This window comes from Augochlora pura, chromosome 10 (assembly GCF_028453695.1).
Source record: "Augochlora pura isolate Apur16 chromosome 10, APUR_v2.2.1, whole genome shotgun sequence".
In the NCBI taxonomy this organism is placed as follows: Eukaryota; Metazoa; Arthropoda; class Insecta; order Hymenoptera; family Halictidae; genus Augochlora; species Augochlora pura.
The window spans coordinates 17783713-17809829 of record NC_135781.1 but is presented as its reverse complement, the minus strand read 5'-3'; the positions used below and the strand labels follow the sequence as shown (position 1 = coordinate 17809829).

Sequence of the window (26117 nt, the reverse complement as noted above, 5' to 3'; positions counted from 1 at the left end):
ACTTTTTTGAGATGTTGAAGATACTAGTTTACTAGAAAATGTCTACAAATTACTTTTTTAAACTTTAATTTATGTACTCATAATACATAATACTCGCGTTTTTTATCCGATCGTTTATTATCAAGACAGTCTTAAATACTTTTCTTAAGAATTTTTTCTATTTTTCATAAAAATAGGTTAAAGCAAACATATGGAAAAACAATAGCCATTGAATTTTCAATTTAAAATGGATGCAAACGACTGTACTACACGACTATACCACACATTTAGAGGCAACTTCACGTACAAACATAATGCATAAATATTATATTCTTTTTTGGCAAATTATTTTTCTCCGCTCACATTATACATTTTCGTTACTTGAATGGACCAATAAAAACATTTCGGAAAATTGACACCGAGACTGAAGTCTCTCTATAATCTAAAGTCTCTATATAAATCGCGTTATTTGATTTGAACGTTAGTTTCTGGCGATTCGTTCCATTAATGTCTACCGAAAAAGTAAGGTGTTTAAAAGATTACTTTAAAACAATATTTTTAATCAAATTGATAAATAAAATTGCCATATAAAATGGTAAACGATTCCAAACATACTAATTGTAAATTACATTCTTGAAAAAAAGGCTCGTCATTCGAGCATTAATTATTCAGTTTCAACATGACGTTCAAGGCACTTCGAATATCGCGTGTGTTTGTTCATTCGACGATGTATTATTAACTGTATTAGGAAACTTAGTTATAACCACGAAAGAAATTTACTAACCTGGTCTGAAGAGAACAATTGCCTTCATGCAAGCGAATTCCGCAGGATCGACCATGACCGCTTTATATCTTTGGAGAGTATCGTGCAAATGCCTAACATCCGCTGCCACTTGGCTCGGTTTGCCAGTGGCGGTCTGCATGTGAATTCCGGAATGCGGGTGTGGCTGCGGCGACAAAGTCAACGCCGTAAGTTCTGCAGAGTTGAAAAGGGGCGACGATTCGAGTGGAAGGCACCACTGCACTGCGTTCAGAAGAAAAAGCTCGGACCAAGCTTCCTCGAGAAGTATCACCTGATGCGAATACAGAGATTGTTCAGACTCTCTCATATTTCGAAATAGCCTAACAGTTGTTCCGTTTTCGATATGGTTACTTCTTCATGGTAATGCTGATTGCGTTGCAGTTTTCTAAGATAACTTATCGTCTTAGATTAACCCTTAATTGGTACAATGATTTTCACGAAAGTGATTAGTATACTGTGGTCGTTATAAATTCTAAATAACAAGTATAAGAAGATGCGTTAACTCTTTGCATTCGGCGAATGTTTTTAAACTACCTACCATCTGGAATTAATACAAAAATAAAACGGCATATCGTTGGAAATAATTGGTCTATTTAAAGAGAGTTTGGCATAACACTATTTTCATGGGATTTTTGTGAAATATTTACAATATTTTTATCTTAACAGAACCATAATAGTCAGTAGTCATGTTCTGTTCCCTGTGAGAAGACAAAGATTTAAACTAATTATAGGTGAACGTTTCATTATATTTTATTTATAGTTAGCGTATAAAATAATAAAAATATAGAAAATTCAATCCTATTTATAAAATAGAATACAAATACAATGTTACAGTCACTTACAACCCTACCATACCAATTAAGGGTTAAACATTCATCGTGAAATTATCAGAATGACGTTGTAACGCCATTATCAAATTACGAAGTTCAATGAAATTGATAAAAGCCTCAAACAATCGGCTGTACTTTCAGAATTCAATGTAATGATATTTAAATTTGCTTAAACTTTTTCGATTTCTTTTTATTTAAACTTTACACAAAATTAATTTATATATTTAGAATTAATTACGTTTTTCTACAAATCGGTAAACATTAATTTGATTACAAAACAAGTGATCTTTAGAAATACTACATTATATATGTATGTAATACTTTAGTGAATTTTAATACATTCTCTTGCGATTATTAAAAAATATTTGTGACCTTAAAATCTTGCCAACAAACCTGATCTCTAAAGGGTAAGCTTGCGAAAGACGGAAGATTTTTTGCCCACTTGACAGCCATAAAAAGTAGTCTCGCGCTGGTTTCATAAACTGTTTCAGCACTGGCAGGCGAGTACAACGACGGAATCACAGGCGGAAGTTGCGTACACCCGCTTCTTTGAGGTGTCAATGGTTCCTCGTTAGTCACGTCTATGCTATCCTCGGATGCGTTTCCTGTTTGCCAAAATGAAAGACCTTATTAAAGCGAGTCACGTGACTCGAACCTAGAATCAAGAAATTAAATGATTTATAGGACTCCCGGATGTTTTATAGGATTATAACTGCAAAACCGAAGACCATTATTTTGTGCTGTTATACGTATATCAGCGCAAGCTGAAACAGTTATGGAGAAACAAAAAAATCTCATAACTGTTATAAGGTGCAGCGGTTTCGGCTTATATCGATTTCGGTTTCAGTTCTTCAAAAGATCAATTTTACAGTGTGTTCCAAAAATAAGTCGTAATGATCGTAAGCCCTTGAAAGGAATGATTTTTGAGACAATTTGATGCACGGCATACTCCGCTTATCAAAACTCCATTTATTCGAACGAAGTTATAGGCAATACCCGATTTAGTGAATTTCTACTGAACTTCTGTTATCTGAACGACTGTTGAGCGCTACTCCAATTATGTGAACACCTATTGTTACCATTTGAGAAACACGAATTCATTTGGACGGAAAATTACAAGTAGCGAGGATAATTGGCACACTATTATTATAATAAACCAACCCAATTACATGGATCGTTGTTTCCCCTAGAGTTCATGTAAATGGTGGTCTACCGTAACCTTTTCTTTAGCGAAAATGTTGATTACGACTTCGTTAAAGCCAGTTTTTTCACTAAAGGTAAAATTATCTTAAATTGTCTCGGTACGCGCTTTTTTCAAGGGCCTATAATATTTTGGAACATCCTGTATAATTGTCATTTTTGGGTTCCATGTTTTGATCGTGCATAAGACTTATAGTTCTATTTTAAGTGAATACATTTTATTTCCTTTTGGTATGGAAAATACGAATTCGATATTTAACAGTAAACTTATCGATCACTGAAAGTGATTAGTATTTCTTGCTTCACAACGATGAGAAGATTGTATTTATTTACACCTTTCAGCATTTTGATCAAAATGTATGCTTGGCTCTCGAAATTTATTCAATGATTTTCTATAAAAACGTCTTTAAAATATCAACAATGTTACAGCATAAAATCTAAAACTGTTCATTTTGACTAGTTCGATAGGTATAGTGTTAAGAATGTCTACGGTATAATTATAGCTTTGTAATATATTTGTAATACTGCAAGCTGCGCTTAACCTCTTAGGCACGGCGCGCCACTATAGTGGCTTCGTAAATGTTTCGTGTTTTACTCAATTATTTTACTAATTATTAAAGTAAACGATTACAGTGAAAGTGTGTATGTACAATACACTAAGAAAAGAATATACGTAATTAATACTATATATAGATATGCGGAAAAAATACATATTAAGAAAAAATGGTAATTTAGTTATGAAAGAATTTATTTGCGCAAAATCCAGCCGTGCCTAAGAGGTTAAAGCCATCGGGTCCTTTTATCTGTACAGTGTCCTGAAGTCGGTGGTACAACCGATGGGGGAATGATTCTGTACAAAAGAACAAATTGAAAATAAAGAATACAATTTTTTCATATGGAACTTTTGTCGCGAAAATCCACTTTGAATATTCAGCATTTTTAATAATTTTTGCATTAATAAAAAATAAGTTCGTAACTAAATTACATGCCTTATTTTATAGTAGTATTATAGTAGTATTTATAATTGTAGTATTATAGTGGTATTTATAATCGTTTTCTTGGCAATGATATCTCAAATAAACAATTTGTATTTCTTATTTTCGATTTGTTTCTTTATTAAATATAGAACCATTTCCTGGGATGCTGGGACGCTCTGTATAATACTGAGCAAAAAAACTAGAGTCGATATAGATGATGTATGAGGTTTTTTGCTTCTCCACAACGATTTCAAGAACCGGAATCAATATCATGGCTATTTTCAATCCTTCATAAAAACTATTTCAACGAATAATTAAACAAATGTTGAGCCAATAATGGATAGATACCATCTGCGTTATCCTGTCTAGGCGATGCTGGAGGGTTCGTCGAATTTGTCGTCGGCGCTACAGTGGGCAAAGGCAGTGGTGTCGTGTATCTCGCCATAGCTAAAGACACAGGTGGCCTGGAACATCATATTTTCACGTATTGTATTCCAAAATAGTGACCAAATGTTTTTCTATCTTATCGTCTTTTACTATCTTTTAATATCTCGTAATTATCATCGCAAACTTTTCCTGTATGATTAACCCATAGCACTCGGTAGATTTATCTAATAAATTTTGCAAGAATTGTGATTTTTATATGCAAAGTCGAATTGAAGTAAAAATCATGCTGTGATATAAAAATCACTGCTGTGAAACTTTATAGGAATTAATATACGAAAGATTTTCTGCCTTTATTCGTGTATTTTACATGATTGAAGTATGAAGAAAGAAATGAAAAACAAATGCCACTTTGAAGTGAATTTTCAGCGTATGGATGACATCCGAATGCAAATGGTTAATTTTTACGTTCAATGTATCGTTCATGTTAACTCTTTGTACTATAACAATGTGTCAGACTCGTTACAAAGCTGTAGAATTTGATCTATTAAATACATTAGTTTTCTAAAGTACCATTACGATTCAATTAAATCATCGTTTTTTTTATTCAACATTTCATATTGACGTATACGCGCAAGAAATGTTAATTTTCTAAAACTAGGAATTTTTTAATGAGAAAAAATATCTAATCAACGTAGTCGCGAAAGAGCAATATTGTTCTTTGAACAACAAATAGTTTTTTAACTATTTCCAGCTCCATGTTCATTTTATTCGACGAGTGCAAAACGCTGTTAAAATTGTGCGTCGATCGATCCACCGACTCGCAGCAACTTTAATTTGTTCGCGCGCGCAGTTTTGTTTACATACATACGTGTGCCGCACGGGAATTTTGTATTTCCGATTTTGGGTAGGTAGATGGGTTCAAATAAATTGTCGAGCACAGTGAGGTGAAACCGGGTTGCGCATTCTACAAATTCGATCATTCTACGAGATCAGCGAGCGCAACTTCTTCACGGGATCGTTGCGAAAGGTAGAAGGTCAGATGACGGTGAACAATAAAGTTGCGGTTAACGAGAGAACGAAGCAGGGAGGAAGGTTAGTACGTCGTAATTAAACTAGATTGATCCCCGATATTCGGAATAGTCACGAAAAGAACGGTGTGATCCTTGAAAACATAGAAAATATGTACAATGACTTACGATCATCGCATAAAATTGTTCTTAATTGCTCTTAATTCGGCTGATTTCTCTAACGCGAAAACATGAAAATCGTATTAAACGATTAACATTTGTACGAAGGCATATAATTTAATGTTCCTTCGTTTGATGTGTGCAGATTAACTCCCACGAATTTTGTTAACAACCGGAAGGTTAAAGAAAACTTTGACATCTGTGCACATGAATTTTATTCATGCACAAGTTTTGTGAATTTATCGATTTATCGAATATTAACCTTTTACGCTTAGAAAATTTTCTTCTTGAAGTTAATAGAAGAAGAAATAAATTTCTGTAGAATAAGGTTATATTAACGTAAACCTGATTACTGTGGGATGAACAATTAATTTGTTTTTATTTTAAAAAATCCAATTTTTGTAATACAAAAATTGTAAAAGGCACATTACCCAACTTCTGCAATTAACACGATTAAGACTATCCTTTTCTTTCGTTATTCATCTTTATTGTTAAAGTATTAAGTTCAATGCCACGTATCCCTATTACAAAATATTATTAAATTAAAACAATGTAACGAAACAAAAAGGGTAAGCCCGGGGGAACATGATTTGAAATAAAACGAATAGTTAACTATGTATTATGGCTTTAAAAAGCAACGTCAAATCAAATTAATTTATATATTTTTATGTAAACTGCGAGGTCATGGACATGTTAATGAAGACAATTTTCATATTGCACCATACTTATATACTATAAATTTAACACTGTGTGAACGCATCGTTGTATATTGTATTTGTTTGTATATTATATTTGTATATCATATTTCTATAAGTATATCGTTCAAATACATATACTTGGGCGATTAATGAATATATCAAACAAATGTACTTTTATGATTTATTACGAGCCACTTTTTGAAGAAAACGTAATGTTTAAATGCGATTACAATGATCTTTCTATAGAGTAATTTTTCCTTCTTAATGATTAGTGTATTATAACTTCCATATTTCGTCTCCTGTGACAAACGTGATAATGTACACGCAGTGTTGAACTTTGAAATTCTAAGTTACTTGCACGAGATCGAGATTAGATAAATATGTATTTTGTTACTTAATAATTTGAACAAGTCCAAAATATTTTACTGTATTAAAATAATTTAATTTTCTCAGATTCGTCTATTGGCTTTGCAGTTTTATATTTCATGCATCTACTTTTGTTAAAAATACATAAAATCCGTGGTTTATTGATCAATGTTGTAAATAACACTTTATAGAAAATATAAAAGGTTAGAATATTGAAAATAGTTAGTTGCAACATATTTGCTAAAACATCTTATTGACACAAATCTCATGAAATGTAAATTGTCAATTTCATGCAGAAGGTTAATAAAAATTTGAATTATTTTGTTTGACATATCCAATTAAGAAACGCGAAACCACACATCCACTTTTAATCGTCTAGTATGATTTTCACGTTTTGAACAACTAATTCACCCAAATTGTCAGGTATACCATTTTAGACGCAGGCATTGTAGCTAAATAGCAATTTATCAAACTACGAAAAGACCAAACTAAACAATCTTCGTATGATGCACAGCCAACAGGAATGTCGCAACAATCGTAGAAAGGACAGTGCTGCGGCCTCACTATCCCCTTCAAAAATGGTGATGCCGACCAGCCGCAACTTTGGCAACTGTTACATGGAGCTGTGCAAGCAGCAGCGACTGCGACCCTTGCCAGTGATCTGCGTGACCCTGCCGCACAACCTGGACTTCACGACGGATCGCGTGAAGATGGACGACTGGGGCCCGATCCTGAACTCGTTATCGCTCGATCGTAGTCTGAAATCGATCAGCGTGCGTAGCAGGTACCAGTGCCGCAAGCCGCTGGAGGAAATCAACTCCGAGGACAAAGCCAGGACGATGGGCAAAGCACCGGTCGTGCTGTCTCGCTATCTTCTGGAGTGGATGTCGCATAGTGTCGGCCAGTGCGTTCGAAACTCTCCGGTCTTGATCAACCTGGAGCTGGAGGGTATTCCATTTCCGCCAGACTGTGTAACGGTGCTGAGCGTGGGTCTGTCGCACACCAAGACACTGCGTTACCTGTCCTTCCAGCGGTGTTACATCGGCGACGTTTCTTGCGAGGTACTGTGTCGCACAGTGGCCGACATTCCCAGTATCAGAACATTGAACCTCAGCTCTTGCGACCTGACGTGCAAATGCGGCCCTGTCTTGGCGGCTGCTCTGTCTCGGCAGAAACTGTCGCTCTACCATGACACCTGGCAGCAGTCGCTGCGCTACCAGGAGCCGAACCTGGAGGCGATGCCAGGACTGCGCCGTTTGACGCTGAACGACAATCCTCAATTGGGCGACACTGCTGCCATGGAGATCGTCGAGGCGATCAGAGACAGTCTGTGGTTGAAGGCGATAGACATGCAGCGCTGCGGACTGACAGACAAGGTCGCAAAAGACCTGTTCGAATTATTGGATTACAACACCACGCTGGTCGTGTTCGATGTTAGGCAGAACGCAAGCTTGAACGAGGATTTGTCGCAGCATATCATGAAGAGACTGGAGGCGAACAACGCGGACATGAAGTCCGAGTACAGGTGGCTAGGATCGTCCGATCAAAATCGAAGAGTGGTGTCAGCGGGTAGTAGGAAGAGGTCCGAGAGCGAGAACAAAACGCTTGCGAGACCGCGCAGTGCTATGACGGAATACGCTAAGCGACCGTATCAGGTACCGCCTAGGAACGCGATTCATTTAACGAATAATGCGAGGAAAGCTAAATTGAGACCACAGGTTCCTCCCTATAAGAACGTGAGTGCCCTGCGACGGCAGCAAAATCAGCAGCAAGCTGTGCAAAGCGTTGAGGCAAAGCAGAAGGTATCTCTACACTTGGACCTTCGATCTCATATTCAATCGGTGATGGGAGAAGCAAGCGGAAACACCGCGTGCGACGAGACGTTCGATGGCAGCACTCAGCAGGGGACTGATAGAACATCGTCGAAGAACATTGACCTGGGTAACGGTCAAGGTACCAAAGTTGACGCAGCGACGCAAATGGCGGAAGATTTGGACTTGGAGAGCTCTGCTAGGATTCAGTTGATCGAGGTCCAGCTGGCTGAAGCGAAAGCGGAACATGAACGTCTGTTAGAGGAAACTAAACGAAGTGGTCTATTGCTGGTTGAAGAGCGCGATCGTCGCGAGGAGGCTGAGTTTGAGCTGAACGCGATGAAGAAGACCCTAGTCCAGCTGGAAATCGCTCTGAAGGAGAAGGAGCAGGAGACGTGCGGCTCCACGATGCTCAGCCAGCAGTCCATGGAGGAGATCTGTGGGACATTCCAGCGCCTATTCAATGTGAGAGATAGCGTGACCAAGAATCCGAACAAGAAGGAGACGGCTGTAGCTGATTTTGTGAAGGACGACATCAAGAGATGTGTCAACTCTGTCATTCGGCATACTAAGTCCGAGAATCTAAGGCGCGGCTTCACAGCACATGTTAACGAAGAAGACTCGATCAACGAATACACCGAACCCATGAAGAAGTTCGCCAAGTCGGAGAGCGATATGAGATCGACTTTACCGCCGTTGTATCTCGAGAGAAACATTGGAGACAGCCCAGAGATACGGTCGCCTTCACTGGGCGGTAGAACCTTGCGCCATGAAATCGAAGGCGAGTTGATGTCTCCGCGGAAGAGAGCTAGGGCATTGTTTGCTCAGATACTTCGCGGGGATACCGTTGTTGAATTCTCTGCTAACGCGGATTAGAAACGGCGAATGTATAACAAGTTCGAAGGGATCTGAGTTTTTCTAGAAACATATTACTTTTTCATTTCTACGGAACCGTGCAAATAAAACACAAGTATTTGAGTGAAAATGTCGAAATAGTCGTAGAATAAATGTAATGGTAAAGTAAGAAAAAGGAAAAACAGAGCAACGGTGGGAACAGAAAATTGATAGATCGAGGCATCGGTCTTCCGATTTTCTCGAAGCAGAACCAACAGACTTTCAACTGTGTGCCAAAACGGGCCGCAGATCGATAATTAATAATTAACGAACGAACTGCGACGTAATCTATTTATATTACCACATTTTTCTTAGCTGCATTATTGTAGACTGAATAAACGTCATTTACTATTTACTAAACAGCGTTATTTCATTCATATCGGCGAATATGATCGTGCTAATTCAAAGAACAATATCGATATAGTTGATTATTCTTTACCAATGCCAATTCTTTTTATTCGTCGTTACTATGTTTATGGTCATTGAAATCGTTCGAACACGTCTTACGATTATTTTTTTCTTATTGTCTGTTCTCAAATTACTATGAAGGATATTTTGATAAAGTATTTCGAAATAATTATCAATAAATATATCATTGAACCTCTTTATAGTTGTGATTACTGTTGAGATATATTACTGTTTCTTTTTCAATTTAATAACTTAGTATGGTATGTGTAGTAATCACTTTAAATGTTTTTGGTATTTTTTTGGTCAAACTGAAATTTTATTCTTTCTTTAACACTTTGACTGAACTGCTACATTTAATCTAATCTAATACAATTTCCTAATTTCATTAAAATTCGCAAAATCTAAGAACGTTGAACAATTAATTGATGTGGTACAACTTTAGTAAAATTAAATGAAATACCTCGACTTTATGAAACTTTTGAGGTTATGACTCAAAATGTTAATAACATCGGGGAACTGAAGGCAATAATTGAATGTCCTTAAATTTTTTTTTAATATTTCCATTGTTTCAAATTTTAACTATCCATTTTTGCGATAAATACATAATATCCAAACAAACGTAGAAACTTATAAATAAAATTCTTCCTTGCTCGAAGAGTTTATTGAGTCAAGACTGGGATAAAATATTTATTAGAACATTCAGAAATTATTAATACAAAGCAGTTTTGTAGCGGACAATATTGGCGCACAGAATGCTGAAAAAATGACTTTGAATTCTTGAAAAGAGAACGACGAAAATGAACCCAGGCATGCGAAATTCGAGAAACGTGTAAGCGTGTTTTGACATTGTCCAAAGAGGAATACATAATTTCCCGAGAACGTCAGTATCGACTCAAAGCGTCGTCGAAGCACAGTCGCTGTCGCTTTTAACGTTCACCCCTTGGCGGTCTATGGATTTTCCATTAGTTCCAACCTGAGTACCCGATTACCTGAAAAACGGTCAGCTACGGGCTAGTAGTCAAAGGTAATTTTTCATGATAGATCACGCTCGGTGTGGCGTGTCGCGAGCGCAGCCTGCTCACGATGGCGAAAAGTATGCTGCTCTGCAGCAGAAGATCAAACGTGCCAACAACGTCGTCGGTTCTCTTGGTCTTGCCGTTGCTCTCGATGCAATCGGTGATTATCGATCGCGAGTCCTCAATGTTACCTTTAATCCCCCCGTGCCCCGACCCCCGATCCCGCCGAACGCTTTAAAATTCATCCAGGCTTTGCGTCACCTAAATACACGCAACAGGAACGATCGCTCGACGCGAAAATACATTTTACGCTTGCTGTTCCTAGAACTGGAGCAAGGCCCTTACACCGGGGATTGCTGTTTTCGATACTTCGCCAGGTTTCATTAAGGTTTCGTTGCTAATCGTGGTCTTGGATAACTAATATTAGATCCGTTCACTAATATAGGGTGATCTGTCCAGTGAATGAACACTTAAGCTGCGTGTTTCCTAAAATGATCATCGTCGTTATCTAACATTTATAAGGGGAATTTCCCAGATGTCCAATTAGTATTGAAAAATCAACGTTTGGAAGATATATTAAGATAAAAATATATTTATTTTCTTATTTAATATATATTTTCATTATATACAGGGTGTCCCGGAAATCGTAGTACAACCGAGCAGGTGGTGACTCTGCATCAAAAAAGAAGAAAATATTTTGGTATAAAATTTTTTCATCCGGAGCTCCGTTTTCCTGATAATCGACTTCAAAGTTCGTTCAACTTGTAAACGATTTAATACAATTTGCAGTGTTTACAAACAGTGATGATTGTGCGGTTGAAACAATAGAAAGTGTGTCTACTGATTAATAATTTTTTATTCTTTTTTACTACTTACTATTACAATGCTACAATAATTGTTGAAAATGTCCTCCACACTGCTGCATACATAAGTTTGCTTGATGAATTAATGACATCCGGACAGATTATAAGTTGTCATCGTTTTTTAATTGTTTGAATACCTGAGTAATCTTATGTTTCAAATGTGTAACATTTGAAATATCGTTCATGCTATAAACTTGTTCTTTGATATGACCCCATAAATGAAAATCTAAAAACGTGAGGTCCGGAGATCTTGGTAAACGTATTTTACCGCCGCAGCCTATCCAACAGGAATAATTGTTATTTAAAAAATTCGTAACTTCCTCGCACAATTTTCTTGTTCCAGACAGAGACAAGCAGAGTAGTGAAATACAGGACAAGCAAATTGTATTAAATGGTTTACAAGTTGAACGAACTTTGAAGTCGATTATCACGAAAACGGAGCACCGGATGAAAAAAATGTTATAGCAAAATATTTTCTTCTCTTTTTATGTAGAATCACTGCCCGGTTGTACTACCATTTCCGGGACACCCTGTATATATGTACTCCATACTATACAGTTACTATATTCATAATTAATGTATGCTTGTTATCATATTTTTAATTGTTTTATCCGATGTAGGAAACATAAGCAATAGATTTTATAATTATTATGCAGACCAAAGAATTTATTTTGAATTAAGATTTGGAAAATTAAAAATATCCTATTAATTTCGTTTTTCTAGATTAGAAATACATTAATATGTGTTACTATGTATGCGAGATAACTGTACAACATGGTGTATATGTGTACAACATAGATAACAATATATTACAACTCTACCCTCATCTATCTTAGGTATAGTCAAAGTATAGCCATTGTTAGTTACATTTTTGTCAAAGGAGTATGCCGCTTAAGTGTGAATCGTTTGACTAGCATTTTTTAATAGTTATTGCTCGTTTTAAGAATTTAATGTTAAATTTTGTGAAAATTACATCGAGCGATTAATAAATGAACAAAAATTGTTAATGATGGAATGACAATATACTATTGAATGTTATTGTACAAAAAAGATTACAGTTTGATTGAATATGACTAAAATCACAAATTATAGGTTTCAACTAGCAATCTGTCTCTGAACATTTGGGATGTCGTTTGAAACAAATTACAGACAAAACCGAAATCGCGTCTGCGAGATATTTTGTAGGGTATAATAGAACTGTTGTATAACGTTTAATGTGGAAAGTGTATTATAAATATTACTTTTTGATATAATATTCATCCACTCTTGAGTGTTCATTATTCGGATAGATCAACTTATATCGACGTATTGAAGAAGATGAATGCTTCGATATAGTGTTTTCTTATCGTATTTTCTACACAGCTCATGATATTTCTCAGTACTTTCGAGTTTATGTGAGTACATTGAGCAGAATATTTTCATTGTAATTCCTTTTTATGATAGAAGAGAAAATTAATTTACTAGAATATTCATAAGAGTAGTAACAAGAATGATATCAGAATTGATATCTAATAGTTGTTAATCACGTTAGCTTAAAAACTTCGAAAAGAAATGATATCACTCACCCAAAGACACCGACGGCCACAGCAGCCTCCCGAAGCGCGCGCTCCTGGTCCATCTCGACGAGAGCCTCTGGTCTGATGGTGGCAGTGTTTCTGGGTTGCCGTTCATTTTGCACGGCTGCAACAGAAGCGCACACCTTCGATGTAACGTCGATAACAGGCGTTAATTGCAGCCACGAATTAATTACACACTGGTAAATTAACGCGAACTGTTCCCGTGCACCGTCGCGCACACATGCCATTGCTATTCGTGGTAATGTCTTTCAGAATTGACGTGCTCTAATATTGTAATCATCGATTCCACGAAAAAGCGAATGACAGAGACTCGATTTGTAACGAATAAAACTAATAAATTCGATTAAAAATTTGAATTCGTATTTAAAGAAATTTGAAAGGAGAACCTGAAGTTCAAACTTCAAGACAAAGTCAGCATCTGAATAATAACCCTTTTCACTTATTTTGCTACGGCTTTTGGAGATCGGCTCACAATTTTTATTCGCGATGACCATGTACGCGATCTCAGCGTTATGTCATAATTACTGAGTATTACGGTGTTTTGCGGAAACTGTGAACTTTAAAGACCTTTTCTGTCTCGTGACTGTCACAGTACTATCTGTCTACAACATTCTTAGTTCGTCAAAATATAACCACGGTGTGGACGTGAATTTTCAGATGGAACAGACTGATTTGTAGATCGCATACTTTTTACATCTAGTCAGAAAAGCGTCCTTTTCTATAATTGGTTGCTACGATTTCAAAGAAGGAGGTACGTGAATCCCTGAAAGTAACAGCCACTTACAGGTAAGACTTGCACGAGAACGCGGGGTAATACCGGAAAAGGGCTTAAGCGGCTAAAATTATCAAATTTCTATCTACTACTTTTTCAATGAATATACATTGACGTTGTGGCCAAGAAAAAACCCTTTCTAAACATTCGAGGTGTGACGAAATAGAAAGGTAAAAATATCTATTATGAAACACCGCTGAATTGTGACCCTTTCTTGAAATAGTAGCACAAACAATGCAATAAAAAAATAGATAAAGTATGCGAAAATGAATGCAGAAATATTATCCACATTTGTGAACACTGTTAAATAAGAAGTTTATTCGAATACGAATGTTTCGAAGCAAAAACATAATTTCGAGATTATAATGTCATATTGTTCCCATTTTTTCAGTTGTGAAACACGGTGTACATTGCACGAAAACGGTTTTCCGTATTAGGTACACGCTCGTACTTTACTACTCCATTTATATTAAATAAATATTTCAAAGTTCATTTCGTTATCCAGAAATATCAATGTATCAAACAATAGTATAAATATTTAACATTAACACTTTTCAGTTGTACCAAAATCGTTGATAATCTTGTAACCCAAGTTGTTCCATAATATGTACTTTTATTTTATGTCGCAATTTTTAGGGACACATGAACATATTTTAAACAATTTTACAATAAAAATAGTTCATTTTACGGTTCTGTCAACAGCGTTGAGTACAAAGTGTTACATAATAAATAATATATTAATATATACAGTAAGGTTTTAATTATAAATAAGAATTAGAGTTCCCATTTGAACAGTTAGCTGTTGTAACCTCTTTGTAAAGTGTTGCGTGGTTGTTTATAATATAGAATTAATTTGTAAGGAAACGACTATTTTATATTTAAATTTTATTACTAAATGTTATTAGTAAATATTAGTAGTAAGATTAAAAAAATAAGACAGTCGTTTCTATATTATAATAACCACACTACGCATTTCTTCATGACGTGTATACTCGTCAAAAACTGCTAACTAACTAGTAGTTTATTTATAGTTGACGTTTTGTTTAATTTCATGTGCTTCAAAAATTCATTAGGAAATAATGTAAAAGTTGTTACGAGCCGAGGGCCACTGCACACGTGGCCGGAGGTTAGATGAGTTTGTGCGGATATTTTGTAAGGAATGCGTGGACTGGCCGATGCCTCTTTCATCACCGGGTCGCCACTTAGTAGGATAAGGTTTCACGGACTGGCCGTTGCCTCTTTCATCAACGGGTCGCCGCTAGTAGGAAATTGCGTGGACTGGCCGTTGCCTCTTTCATCAACGGGTCGCCACTAGGTGTAGGGATGGTTCACGGACTGGCCGTTGCCTCTTTCATCAACGGGTCGCCGCTAGGAGGAAATTGCGTGGACTGGCCGATGCCTCTTTCATCACCGGGTCGCCACTAGATAGGAAGTTGGTTTCGTGGACTGGCCGATGCCTCTTTCATCACCGGGTCGCCACTTATTGGGTAATAGGGTTTTGGATTGACTCTACTTTTGCCTCGTAACTTCAAAGAAATATTAATAGATACACCTCGAGCGGCAAAGGTGTATCTTTGTGGGATCGTTACCAACAACTGACTCGAACTGGGAGATGGAATGAAATAACTTGTACACTGAATTGAAAGTAAACTAATATAATCTAACAACTTCAGTCTGTTACAAGTGCGTAAGTGTAGTGTAAGATTCGCGATGGTCCTAAGACACGCTCCCTGGTTTTCGCACCAAGTCGGCGGGGGTTAACTATTGCTCGAAGGAGAACTCGACTCGATCTTGCTACGTCTCGCGTCGTGGTTAGACTTGAAACTGCCCCATGAGAAGAGAAATCTTAGCCCTTTTATACGCGGTTGAACTAGAATATTTGGTGGTGGGGACTGGGCCTACGTGACCAGATCATCGCGCGGATGATACCGTGACATGTGGTCCCAGCCCTTAAACTGGCGTCCGTTAGAAGACTAAACATTTCTTATGTTTGAATTGTGGGGGCCTACACCGCGGATGGTACAGTGACTCGGAAACAGGTGGTCCCAGCCCTTAGGCTGGCGTTCGTCGGAAGACTAAACATTTTTGTATTATGATCGCGGAACCGTGCTCCCGGCCGACGTTAGCTAGCGTAAACCTTCAAGAAGGAGCAGAAAAAACGTCGGGAGTAATCTCCGTACGTAACAAAGTAGTATAGAAATATATAAATTATGATGTAGATATAGATCATAATTATTGAACCATGAAATCGAGAAAATTGAACTTTTGTGTTTGAGCGCCTATATTTTGAGTAGGTAGCTGTTTTGTCACAGCGGAGTGTCCGATTCGCTCAAGATGGTACCTTCTGCCGGCAAGTGATCATTGATTCATGACCATGAGTCCAGCTATGCCAGGTTTGTACGTAGCTACGTAGATAGTTTGACACTCTGTTCTTTTCCACAAGTCTCAAAGATTGCTCGTACCGCACGATAAATTGTAAAAATGTCTCGACTTGTATAAGCATACGGAAATAGCGGATTCGATAAAAAGTCAACTGTGACTCGATTTCTGTGGGGAATTGCTGTGAGCAATAACTCTATAAATGCTTAACATTAGAGTAATTGTGTCAATAGTTGTGCGCTCTCTTGATTACTTTGATGTTACAATAATTTTCCTTGTTATTTAAAAATAACATTATTAAATTACATATATTGAATTTTTTAAATCAAATTTGATTTATAATTCTTATAACCGAATTAGAACTTCTTAAGATCTACAAAATATGGAAAGTAATATTTATAATTTTCCAAAAATTCTGCACTACAAAACAATAAAATAAACTATTATCTTCATAAAACGCTTCAATTACAGGCAAACAATACTATAGTCGATTTCTTAGATATACTATTTTATTTAATGTTAGATTTAGCAAACTAATTAAAATGACTGGTTCCCGTTTTTTCCTTTTACAATTGCTGATACTAAAAAAATGTTTCTATGAGAAATTGTTAGATAAACTTCTCTGTTCAAGCATGTGCTATAAAGAAACTAGACATATGAAGTTTAAATTCATTTAAGTTTGTCGTTGTATATGAAATTATTATACATTAGTCACGTTTAGGCCTCGTTAGTTCCAGTATTTCAGTACAGAAATTCAAGCAAGTAATTCAGTAACAGAAACTACTTTACGTCTTGTATTACTGTATACTGTAACTGAGTTAAGTCCTCGATGTTCAATTTTATGTCTTTTTCGATACGTGCGTTGATTACTGAACCCTTTTATGGCAAACCAAGTGCAACACCCAATTTTACTTTCTTGGCTGTGAAATGTGTGTATGATATGGCATTATTTAAAAATTCTTCTTCATCCTAGAGATTATAAATTAAAGTATTTAAATATAATTAGATAGTGTATTTAATGCATATGTCATGGATATATGCATTATTTTCATTTTTATTGTTACTGTTACCTAGAAATCTCTAAATTTGTTGTCTTCAGTATAACAAACGGTTCTTTCTCGCTGATCTCGATAAAATTAAAATAATAAATAAAACATTTAACGATACTGTTAGATTATGTATTAACATATTAAAACTATTATGAATGAAATTAAATTTTTATTTAATTCGTATAGAGGATTCTCATTTTGCATAAAGAGCCCACAGTTTAAGCACGATAATACCTACTGTATACGTAATTGTATAACACAATAAAATGTATATATTTCTTTCAACGGTTTTCAATTATTGTATTAATTCGTATTCAAAAGATTTCTATTCAAAGACTTACGGGATTATTTGCCGGCTAAATTTAGCATAGCATATAAATATATTGAGTCACAAAATTGCGTAACTGAGTAACTTGTTTTTGTAAGATGTACTCAACTTCTCGAATCATCCATCTAGAAGACAACCATAAAAAGTAACATTGTGTATTACCATGCGAGATATTGTCTTTGTTCGAACGGTGAAAATTTTGGATGGTTCCGAAGGAATGAAACCACCGACCGGATGAAGCGATCGACCGAAAGAGGCTGCCGACAACCGTTCCATCGAATATTCTTCGATAATGCGTTCACCGCATTGAAAATCCAGCCCCAGGGAGTTTCTTAGTTATTGAAATATTAGTGGAACGACTTGGTTCGAGGAGTCTTGCTCGATTAATCGGAGAACAAACGATTGGCCGCCACCCTCTCGTCGAATTCACGTAACGCGCCGTTATATCACGCCGGCGGCCTGTGTCTGACAAGCGTGGATTTAACAGACGCGCAGGAATCAGCTGCGTTTATTGTTTGTATATATTGCTGTTCGATAAACTCCCATTCGGCGCCCAGCTAAATATGTTCTCCTCTTTGAAAATAAGTATTCGCACATTGTTCCTCGTATCAAAGCTACTACTTTTAGAAGCATGTTAACAGTTTTTCTCAACTCTTATAGGCTCGTCTGAAACAGAATTGGGCATTACTCGGATTGTTTTGAATAAATATTTAGCCAAGATAATTATGCGAGTAAATGCCTTTCAGTCGAATAATTGTTTTACAATAAAATCTTTAAATTTTTTATTCAAATCAATTATTCCTTGCGCGAATTCTTGTACGAATATAAATTTTTGATAAATTGTTATTCGATTGAATATTTATTTGACAGTGTCGAATAAAATTACAACTGAATAAAATTTGTCCCATCTCTAATCTCAAATGCAGCTACAAAAGATTCTCTGTTAATATTCTGTCGTTTTCGTTTTACGTTTCTAGTTTAACAGTGTATGTTTTATTCATAATGTTATACGTATTTTGCACGAATATATCAAATGTGACTTACGCTTCAATGATTGAAATCGAATACATTCTTTTAGTTACGTAGTGATCCCTTTCGTTAAGCAATAAATTCCGTAATTTATTCATAGTTTTACGATCGGTAAAAAACTGAAATCAACCAAAGGTATACTACACATGAATTTTGATTCTTGTATACTAAAATAACACACGAATTCTTAAAGCGTTCCTTGCTGGACTGATGGTCGTATGCACTGATGTCTGCCATGTCGGTCATTCATAGTCAGGAAATCAGAAATATAAAAACAAATGAATCTTGCTTAAATTTTGCAGCTCCATGATCGAGTTTAATACTATGGCTGCAGAATTATTTTCTTAGATTTGAAGATTAATGTTCATGTTAATCTATTATGTCTTCTTAATTTAATTAAAATCTACAGAATGTAAGGATGTTGAAAAAGTAGTTGATGTCGTTGAACTTTACTTATTAATTTTAATTTGATTTACTTGACATTTTTTATGAGGCTGGTGTAACAGTCAAAGTGTTAAGAAAGTTATTTCAAAACGAAACGAACAAAATAAATACGTAACCATTATGCTAAATTCATTGTCATTTTATTAAGGAGAACGAATATCGTTTTCGCTATATATTTACAATCAAAAGTTTCTTAGTACGCAGAGAAATTTTTTCTTGTCTCGATTTTTATAAAAAATTCAAGGAAATTCATGCTTTCCTATGAAGACAAGAGTTTCGTTTATTTAAAGATTGACAATGACCAGGAAGAAAAGCTGAAAATTCAAAGTCGACTTTTCGGTGAAGGTTAAACCGCGAAAACGCGACGATCATTCCTCCACTTTGGCCGGCAAAGGGACTCCGTGACGTCAGACACATGTTAATGGGGAAACGATTAGGGCACTCAGTGGTGTGTAACAGCGAGCAGAATTTTTTCCAGCTTCCCTTTTAGCGCGGTACGGGTGCACAGTAATTTCGTAATAATAAAAAGCGTGCCGGCTCACTGTATCACCGTCGTGCTGCCTGCTGAGCGGCTTAATGGGATCCTCCTACTTCGTCAAGCCTTTGGCATCGGCGTCTCCCTTTTTTCGCGCGGTTTCTTCCCTTCCTTTGCTCCCTGTCTCTCGCTTTTTCTACCGTTTACCCTGGCAGCATGCCGGGTTGCCGCCGCCACGCCGCCACGCCGCCACGCCGCCGTCGGGAAAGATAAACGCCCTGCCGTTGGCGGCCGCGTACCTCTTCTCCGCATCCCCAGGAAATTTTTCTTCCCCGTGTTACGCGTGCTTTCCCTTTTGTCTTTTTAACTCTTCAGTCCGCCTATTTTCACACAGTCCGCCGCTCCGCGCCGTGCCGCCTGGCATCCCCTGGCACTTTTTATCCCCCGTGTACACTTTGTATTTCTTTACTTTGGCGCGTACCGACCGAGTAACCGGTACCCGATACCAAGATCGGAAGGGAGCATTCTCGATCGTTTCACGGGCTCTACACAAGAGACGCTTTACCGTCGCGCCGCGGACTCAACAACATTATCCGCGAAAATCAGGCGAGTGTGCAACATCGAATTATTTGTGTCTAGGAGAATAGAAAGGGAGATTAATAATACTTAGTGGCGGGTTTAGTAGCACGTAATCGGCGATGAACCTCGCCCTTTGAATCACTATTGTTACGCTGTCTCTCCCTCCTGCTATGGATTTTCTATTATCGCTCTTCCCATCGCGTAGTCGTCAGAATAAAGGTGCGGGGGCGGGGTTTCATAATCACTGTTCTCCTCTGTGTACCATTGTTTAGCAAAGATGGTTCGCGGAATAACTGTTGTGCTGAAATCCTCGAAACTTGTAGACGTTCGCAGTAGGTACTGGAAATGGCGGAAAGATTTCACTATTTTTAAGCAGCAGAATGCAATCAGCGCGTGACGGTACTTGAATTTCGTTGTTTATGAACAATTTCATCATTTTTACTTAGAAAGATATTAAATAGATTGCGCATTTGATGCACGCATCTTGAAGATGAGTGACAGCAATTTAAAACTGTAATATAATTATTAAAAAACAACAGGATACCTTATTCTTGCAAGAAAACGCATCAAAATTTTATTGTTTGTTAATAATGACAAGGCCGGGCCTACACAAATATCGTAAAATTTTTTATACAACTAGACTACGGATTGTATGGATTAAAAAAAAATAGGTGGGTAGAATTTCAAACAATGGAACTATTAACAAAATTTAAGAACATTTTTGTAATATTTTCAACTCGATTGAATAACAAATGGATAAAGAGGTTTCTCAGAAAATTTCTCATAGAAACATTTTTACAATTCTAATAACTGATAAAGAAAAAATCAGAAACCAGTCATTTTAACTGATATAGTAGTTTTATTGTTAATCCAATAATTATAAACCGGATTTCCGATTAAGATGTATAGAATCTAGTATCTATGAACGTTATTACTTTCTTTCGTATCAAAATAAACTGTGATTCTTTTCATATGAAAACGTTGCTATTGAAATGCAAGCTTCCACCAGGTATAAATTATGAACAGTAAAGACGTGAGACAATTTGTAGAACTAGGGACTTTAGCCCTGTGAACTCCAGTGGTGACTTTGAGACGCCACTAAAGACTGTTATGTCATGTTGTAAAATAATTATTATATTATTACATTTTTTTAAATTTAAAGATTATAACTTTAAGCATTTCATTCGCATAAAATATTTTAACAAGGCAAGATGTCCAGATGTCCAATAAGTTTTAAAAAATTGACGATTATTAGATTAACTAACATGAAAGTCATTGTTTCGCAATGTTAGTTCACGTTTTGAGTTTTACAACGTTCGTGTGAATCGTACGCATTGTTGGAATAGGATAGGAAAGCTTGTGTCTTGATTTTTATGGTGGATCTTGAACATTATTTTATCTATCTTTTCCGAAGTTCAAATTGTTTTTAGATATGGAACACTTGTGAAGGTGTACGAATGTACATAAGGTTAAAAATATATTTATTCTCTTACGGATTACTAGATTACCGATGTTATGCATTTATGATAAAAATTAATGGACCAAATACAAGTTAAAAAAATTTAAGGATATTGTCTCCTACAATTAACTTAGACAATTTTTTGTCATGAAGATCCACAGTCTAGTGGTTATACATTATCATTGTACATTGTTATGTATAATTGTATGAACATCATATTATACAAATACTTCATATACATACATACTAATACATGTTAATGTATTTCTATTTTTTTTATCTAATGTAAGAAAACTAACTCAATACGATATGTTACAATTGTCAAAAGCAATTCGAATTTCGGTGGGGATAGATAATAAAATTTTATTCCAACTATGTATTTGCGAAAAATTTCATTTAAACCCATTTTCGGTGTTACTTATGGAGGACTGTGACTCCATTTTTGAAACGTATATCAAATTTTTTCGAAATTCGTTTTTCCGAACTAATTGTACAAGTGGGAAATACTTACAAAATCACATACAATGGAAATACTGTCAAAGTCAGAAAAACTACTTTGGATTTAGAGTTAAAATCACTTGGAGAGTTAACCCTTTGGACTATAATAACGAATCTTCTTAATCGAAACAAAATCCATCAGAAAAATTATAGAAGACGAATAAGGGTTATTCAACGTAATTGTGTAGGATATCGAAGAGCAAGATGTTGAGATAATCCGATCTAGAACCACAGTACAACGTCTCATGATCTACAAAGGCTAACTCTTTCGATAAATGAAGACTCCAAGCTGACCGTAGGAACCTTTCCCATTATTTTTGCGTCTCCGCCGTCCGGTTTCGCAGCACGAGAGATAAACGCCCTTTTACAGATCGTTTCACTCTCATTTACGTGTAACTCGCCGTGGGAGGTCCGCCTCCCTTTTTCACTTTGCTCCTTCCGACACCTCGTATCTCTCTCCGCCTATCCCTCCCCGGATTCACCAGCACGACACGATTTACATAGGAGACACGCGTGTGTCCTCTCCGTCCGTCTCCTGACAGATTCCGCGCCGCGGTGCACGCGTGTCGGCGCGGCGCCCCTGTGCGAAAAAAGAAACGAGACACAGACATCGACGGTTACTGAGATTCCCGCGTCCACGTATCGGGCGCACGTTGCATACGTTTATTTCCCCCAATTAACCCTTCGGGGTTGGCCGAGGCCACGCGACCGTCGCTAACGACCGCGGTGTTTACGACGCCGAGCGTCGTTTCGAACCGTCGCGGTGAACCGCACCCGCTCCTCATGCGGCAAAACGCCGAATCCGCACCGCGGCGTCACTTTGTGCCTCGCCGCACCCCGGCGAACGATTTTCATTAAATGCCCGTAATAACTGCCGTAATTCCGCGCCGGAACGACTGCTTTAACGACGCCGCCGCCGGTTACGGACTAGATTCTCTGAGACATGTGGATCGATTTTATCGTTAGGATAATATTAACGCTCCTTCGGCAACGTAGGCGGAGGAACTTCGTTGAAATCTTTCTCTCTGTATTCAACAAATTCTCGTGATCTGTACAATTAATGAACACCTATAGTGACTCTTATTTTGCGACTTTCTATAATTTTTATTCAAGCCCCCCAAAACTGAAGTACTTTATGAGAAAATGTACTAACAACTTCTTGAAAATTGTACAGCGGTATGCATAATTATAGACTGAAAGTAACTTTTACATTGCTACTGATATATAAACGAAAATTTAGCAAAATATTTCGAATATAGAAATATACAAATATGATTCGTTCAGTTTTTGTTCGAATAATACTAAAGGCGTAACTGTTATAAAAACGGCAAAACTTATCTGTTAACAAAGATAAATATACCGGCATATTTTCGGTAAATGTATTTCGGTATTTCAGTGTCCTATGAAGGTTATAAATGCATAATCCGAGAATACCGGTATAATATCGGTTTCATTTCGACATAAATCTTTGGTTTATTACTTGGTTGTGTACTTAATTTCTCTTAACCCCTTGCCACTATTTCCTTGCCAGTTATAATGATTAGAAGTTTTTCGATTGTAATAATCTCTTGGGAGAAGAAAAAATTGATATCTACTGTATGTCTATACTTCCTTGAATATTTAAATATCGTTGAGGAAAGAACAAAATTTGATTCCAACATAAAAAAGCTCAATAACATTCATACTTAATAGAAATCTTTATTACAAGTTAAACTCGTTAAACTACAGCAAGAGGTTGATTGGAAAATGTTATTTTTATGGGAAATATGGAATGTCAATGGAGTTCTAATTGCTGTAACTGTAGAAGAAATAAGATATAGGGTTAAAGTACTTTTTTAGGTTTATTTTTATTTATATTCGAATCTAAAAATCATTGGGAGAATTACGAAGACCAATGATCTAAAAGAAATACCTCCAAAAATATGTTTAACCTTTCGCGATAATTATTCGTGTTATTCCAAAATCGAGCATTAATTTTTGAGCTTCTTTTGACATAATTGTTTTCTATCTGATGCACAGAAAATTAAACATCATTTCGAATTTGGTAAAATTTTCACGGTTCATAACTTTTCTATGTTAATCACTTGAGCTGGGATTTTTTCACAGCCATGTTAATAATAATGCTCAATAATAATCCATTCTCAATAATTTCCCTAATCTATCCAGCCAACTTTTGTTTACTGCACGTTTTCATTCACTTTGTTCCTACATTATGATGATAAAAGAATCAAAATTTTAATTTAGAAGAAATCAATAACATTCGTATTTAACCCCTTGTGACACAACCCCGAGTGAAAGTAACGGAACAACACCTAACCTAATAGCTTACTACTAGAGATCTCCACCACGAGTCTGACTGGTTAACATAATGCGAGAGATTAATTTAGTATGCTTGTGACATACACAGGCATGAGCGCGAAGGGGTTAAAAAGCCGTACACATAAAGTTATAAATAGTCTTAAGCATCGTCGACTGTCTAGCCATCAAAACGGTACGTTGTCCAAGAATTAAGCTCTGGAAAATTAAACGAGAATCCCTCCACCAAGAATATCCAGTAATTTTCTGGAAAGCTTCCATGATTTCTGAAACAGCCAGGCGGGATTGGAGACTTCTGCGGAGAGGAACATCATAAGCAATCGAACCGCAGGGGCAAAGAAGTTCGTTCAATTTTGCCGGCTCGAAACGTAACTCCCGACACTCGAGAATCTAATTCCCCGGGAAGAGAAGACGTTCCATAGAAACATCGTCGTTCCAGTCGTCAAGGGAACCAGGATCCAATTGGAAGTATTTCTTCTTACGACGTCAAGTTCGGCAATAAGAAAGTTGCTGTGTCTCGAGAGGGGTCTCAGCGAGAACACGGCGGAGGGTAGAAAAGAAGAAGAAGCAAAAGCGGAAGCAGGAGGAGGAGCAAAATAAGAAGAAGGGAAATAGAGACGCGGTGGAAATGCTCTTTTGCCATGGCAGGTGCGTCCACGGTTGGCTGAGAGGCATTAAGAGTTGAATCGAATGCTGCCACCAAAGCAGACTTCTACCCCGCACCAATCACTCCGCTTTTATCCAGTTATTTATGTTGCGAACATAAAGGACCCTCGTTCGAATTTCGTTCTTCCAGGACATGGGGAACGGGAGCGTTGATTGATTCCCACAATACGGGTTTACCTACGACAACGGGTAATCTAATGTATCGATAACCGGTGTCCCCGGAATGTCGCCTCCCGCGAAGTGAAATGGATATTTCTTTCTGCGCTGTTCGAAGCGTTTCTCCGTGATACGAAGAGCCGAGGATACGCCATTTAACAAAACGTTCTTACTAACATGTGACGTTTGTAAACCTGTAAAATCCAAAAATTGAGAAACTTTGCACGTAAGTGCAGTATATTATGCTTAATTTTTAGCATTTACTTTTTCTGTTTAAGCCTCATTTTGGTTTGACGACTTAACGCAAAAGAATGTTCACTTACGCGCGACAGTCCAGAACTGTAAATTAATTTGACAAGAGAAATTTGTTATTTGAAAAAGAAACGTTGTTGCGTAAAAATTCTATATTAAATAAAATTTGAAATTAGATTTCAAATTACATTATATTTGTAAAACATTGTTTTTACACAGTTTCGTAGATACGATTGTGTGATGTGATTTTTCTTTCAACTTTCATTTGTGATAACATTTGTCTTTTTTGAGACATTTTACGTGAAATGAAACGTTCTTACTTTTCTAGAACCGTATCCAGCTCTCTAAACGCGTATCTACGCCAAAAAATATGATTGCATTAAGCATAACTCACTCTACTTATATTCAGTTTTATAATTTTTGGATTACGGGTTCAGAAATATTTCTTGTAAGCACTGTTAGTTTTTTAAAATTCAGATGAAGATGTAAAAAGCGAGACTTCTTTTAATCATTTTGTTCGAAAAGTTAATTTGAGGAAAGGTTATCCTGATATCATCATATGGATTCAGATCTTGGTTAGGTCTAGAATACGTATAGGTAAAAAAGTTATGTCTGGGTTAGGTCTGGGACCATATTTCCGACGCGGAAACAAAAATAAGGATCTATCATCCTACGTCGTCGAACACCTATTTACAAACAATTCATCCATCCTGAAAAAAT

At 36.7% G+C, this 26117-nt stretch overlaps 2 protein-coding genes across 2 annotated transcripts in view; one reads left to right on the top strand and one right to left on the bottom strand.

The window, feature by feature from the left end:
* LOC144475988 (photoreceptor-specific nuclear receptor) overlaps positions 1-26117 on the bottom strand; it is a 51835-nt gene that overhangs the window by 955 nt on the left and 24763 nt on the right. Inside the window, exons 5-8 of the mRNA XM_078192479.1 lie at positions 12984-13098; positions 4137-4252; positions 2005-2216; positions 764-1052 (exon numbers count right to left, since the gene is read on the bottom strand). Of these exons, the coding sequence (XP_078048605.1) occupies positions 764-1052; positions 2005-2216; positions 4137-4252; positions 12984-13098 (732 nt within the window). The remainder of the gene's footprint in view (positions 1-763; positions 1053-2004; positions 2217-4136; positions 4253-12983; positions 13099-26117) is intronic.
* Positions 7005-9113, top strand: LOC144475987 (uncharacterized). The gene has a single exon (XM_078192478.1). It carries the CDS (start codon positions 7005-7007, stop codon positions 9111-9113), a length of 2109 nt encoding a protein of 702 aa, XP_078048604.1.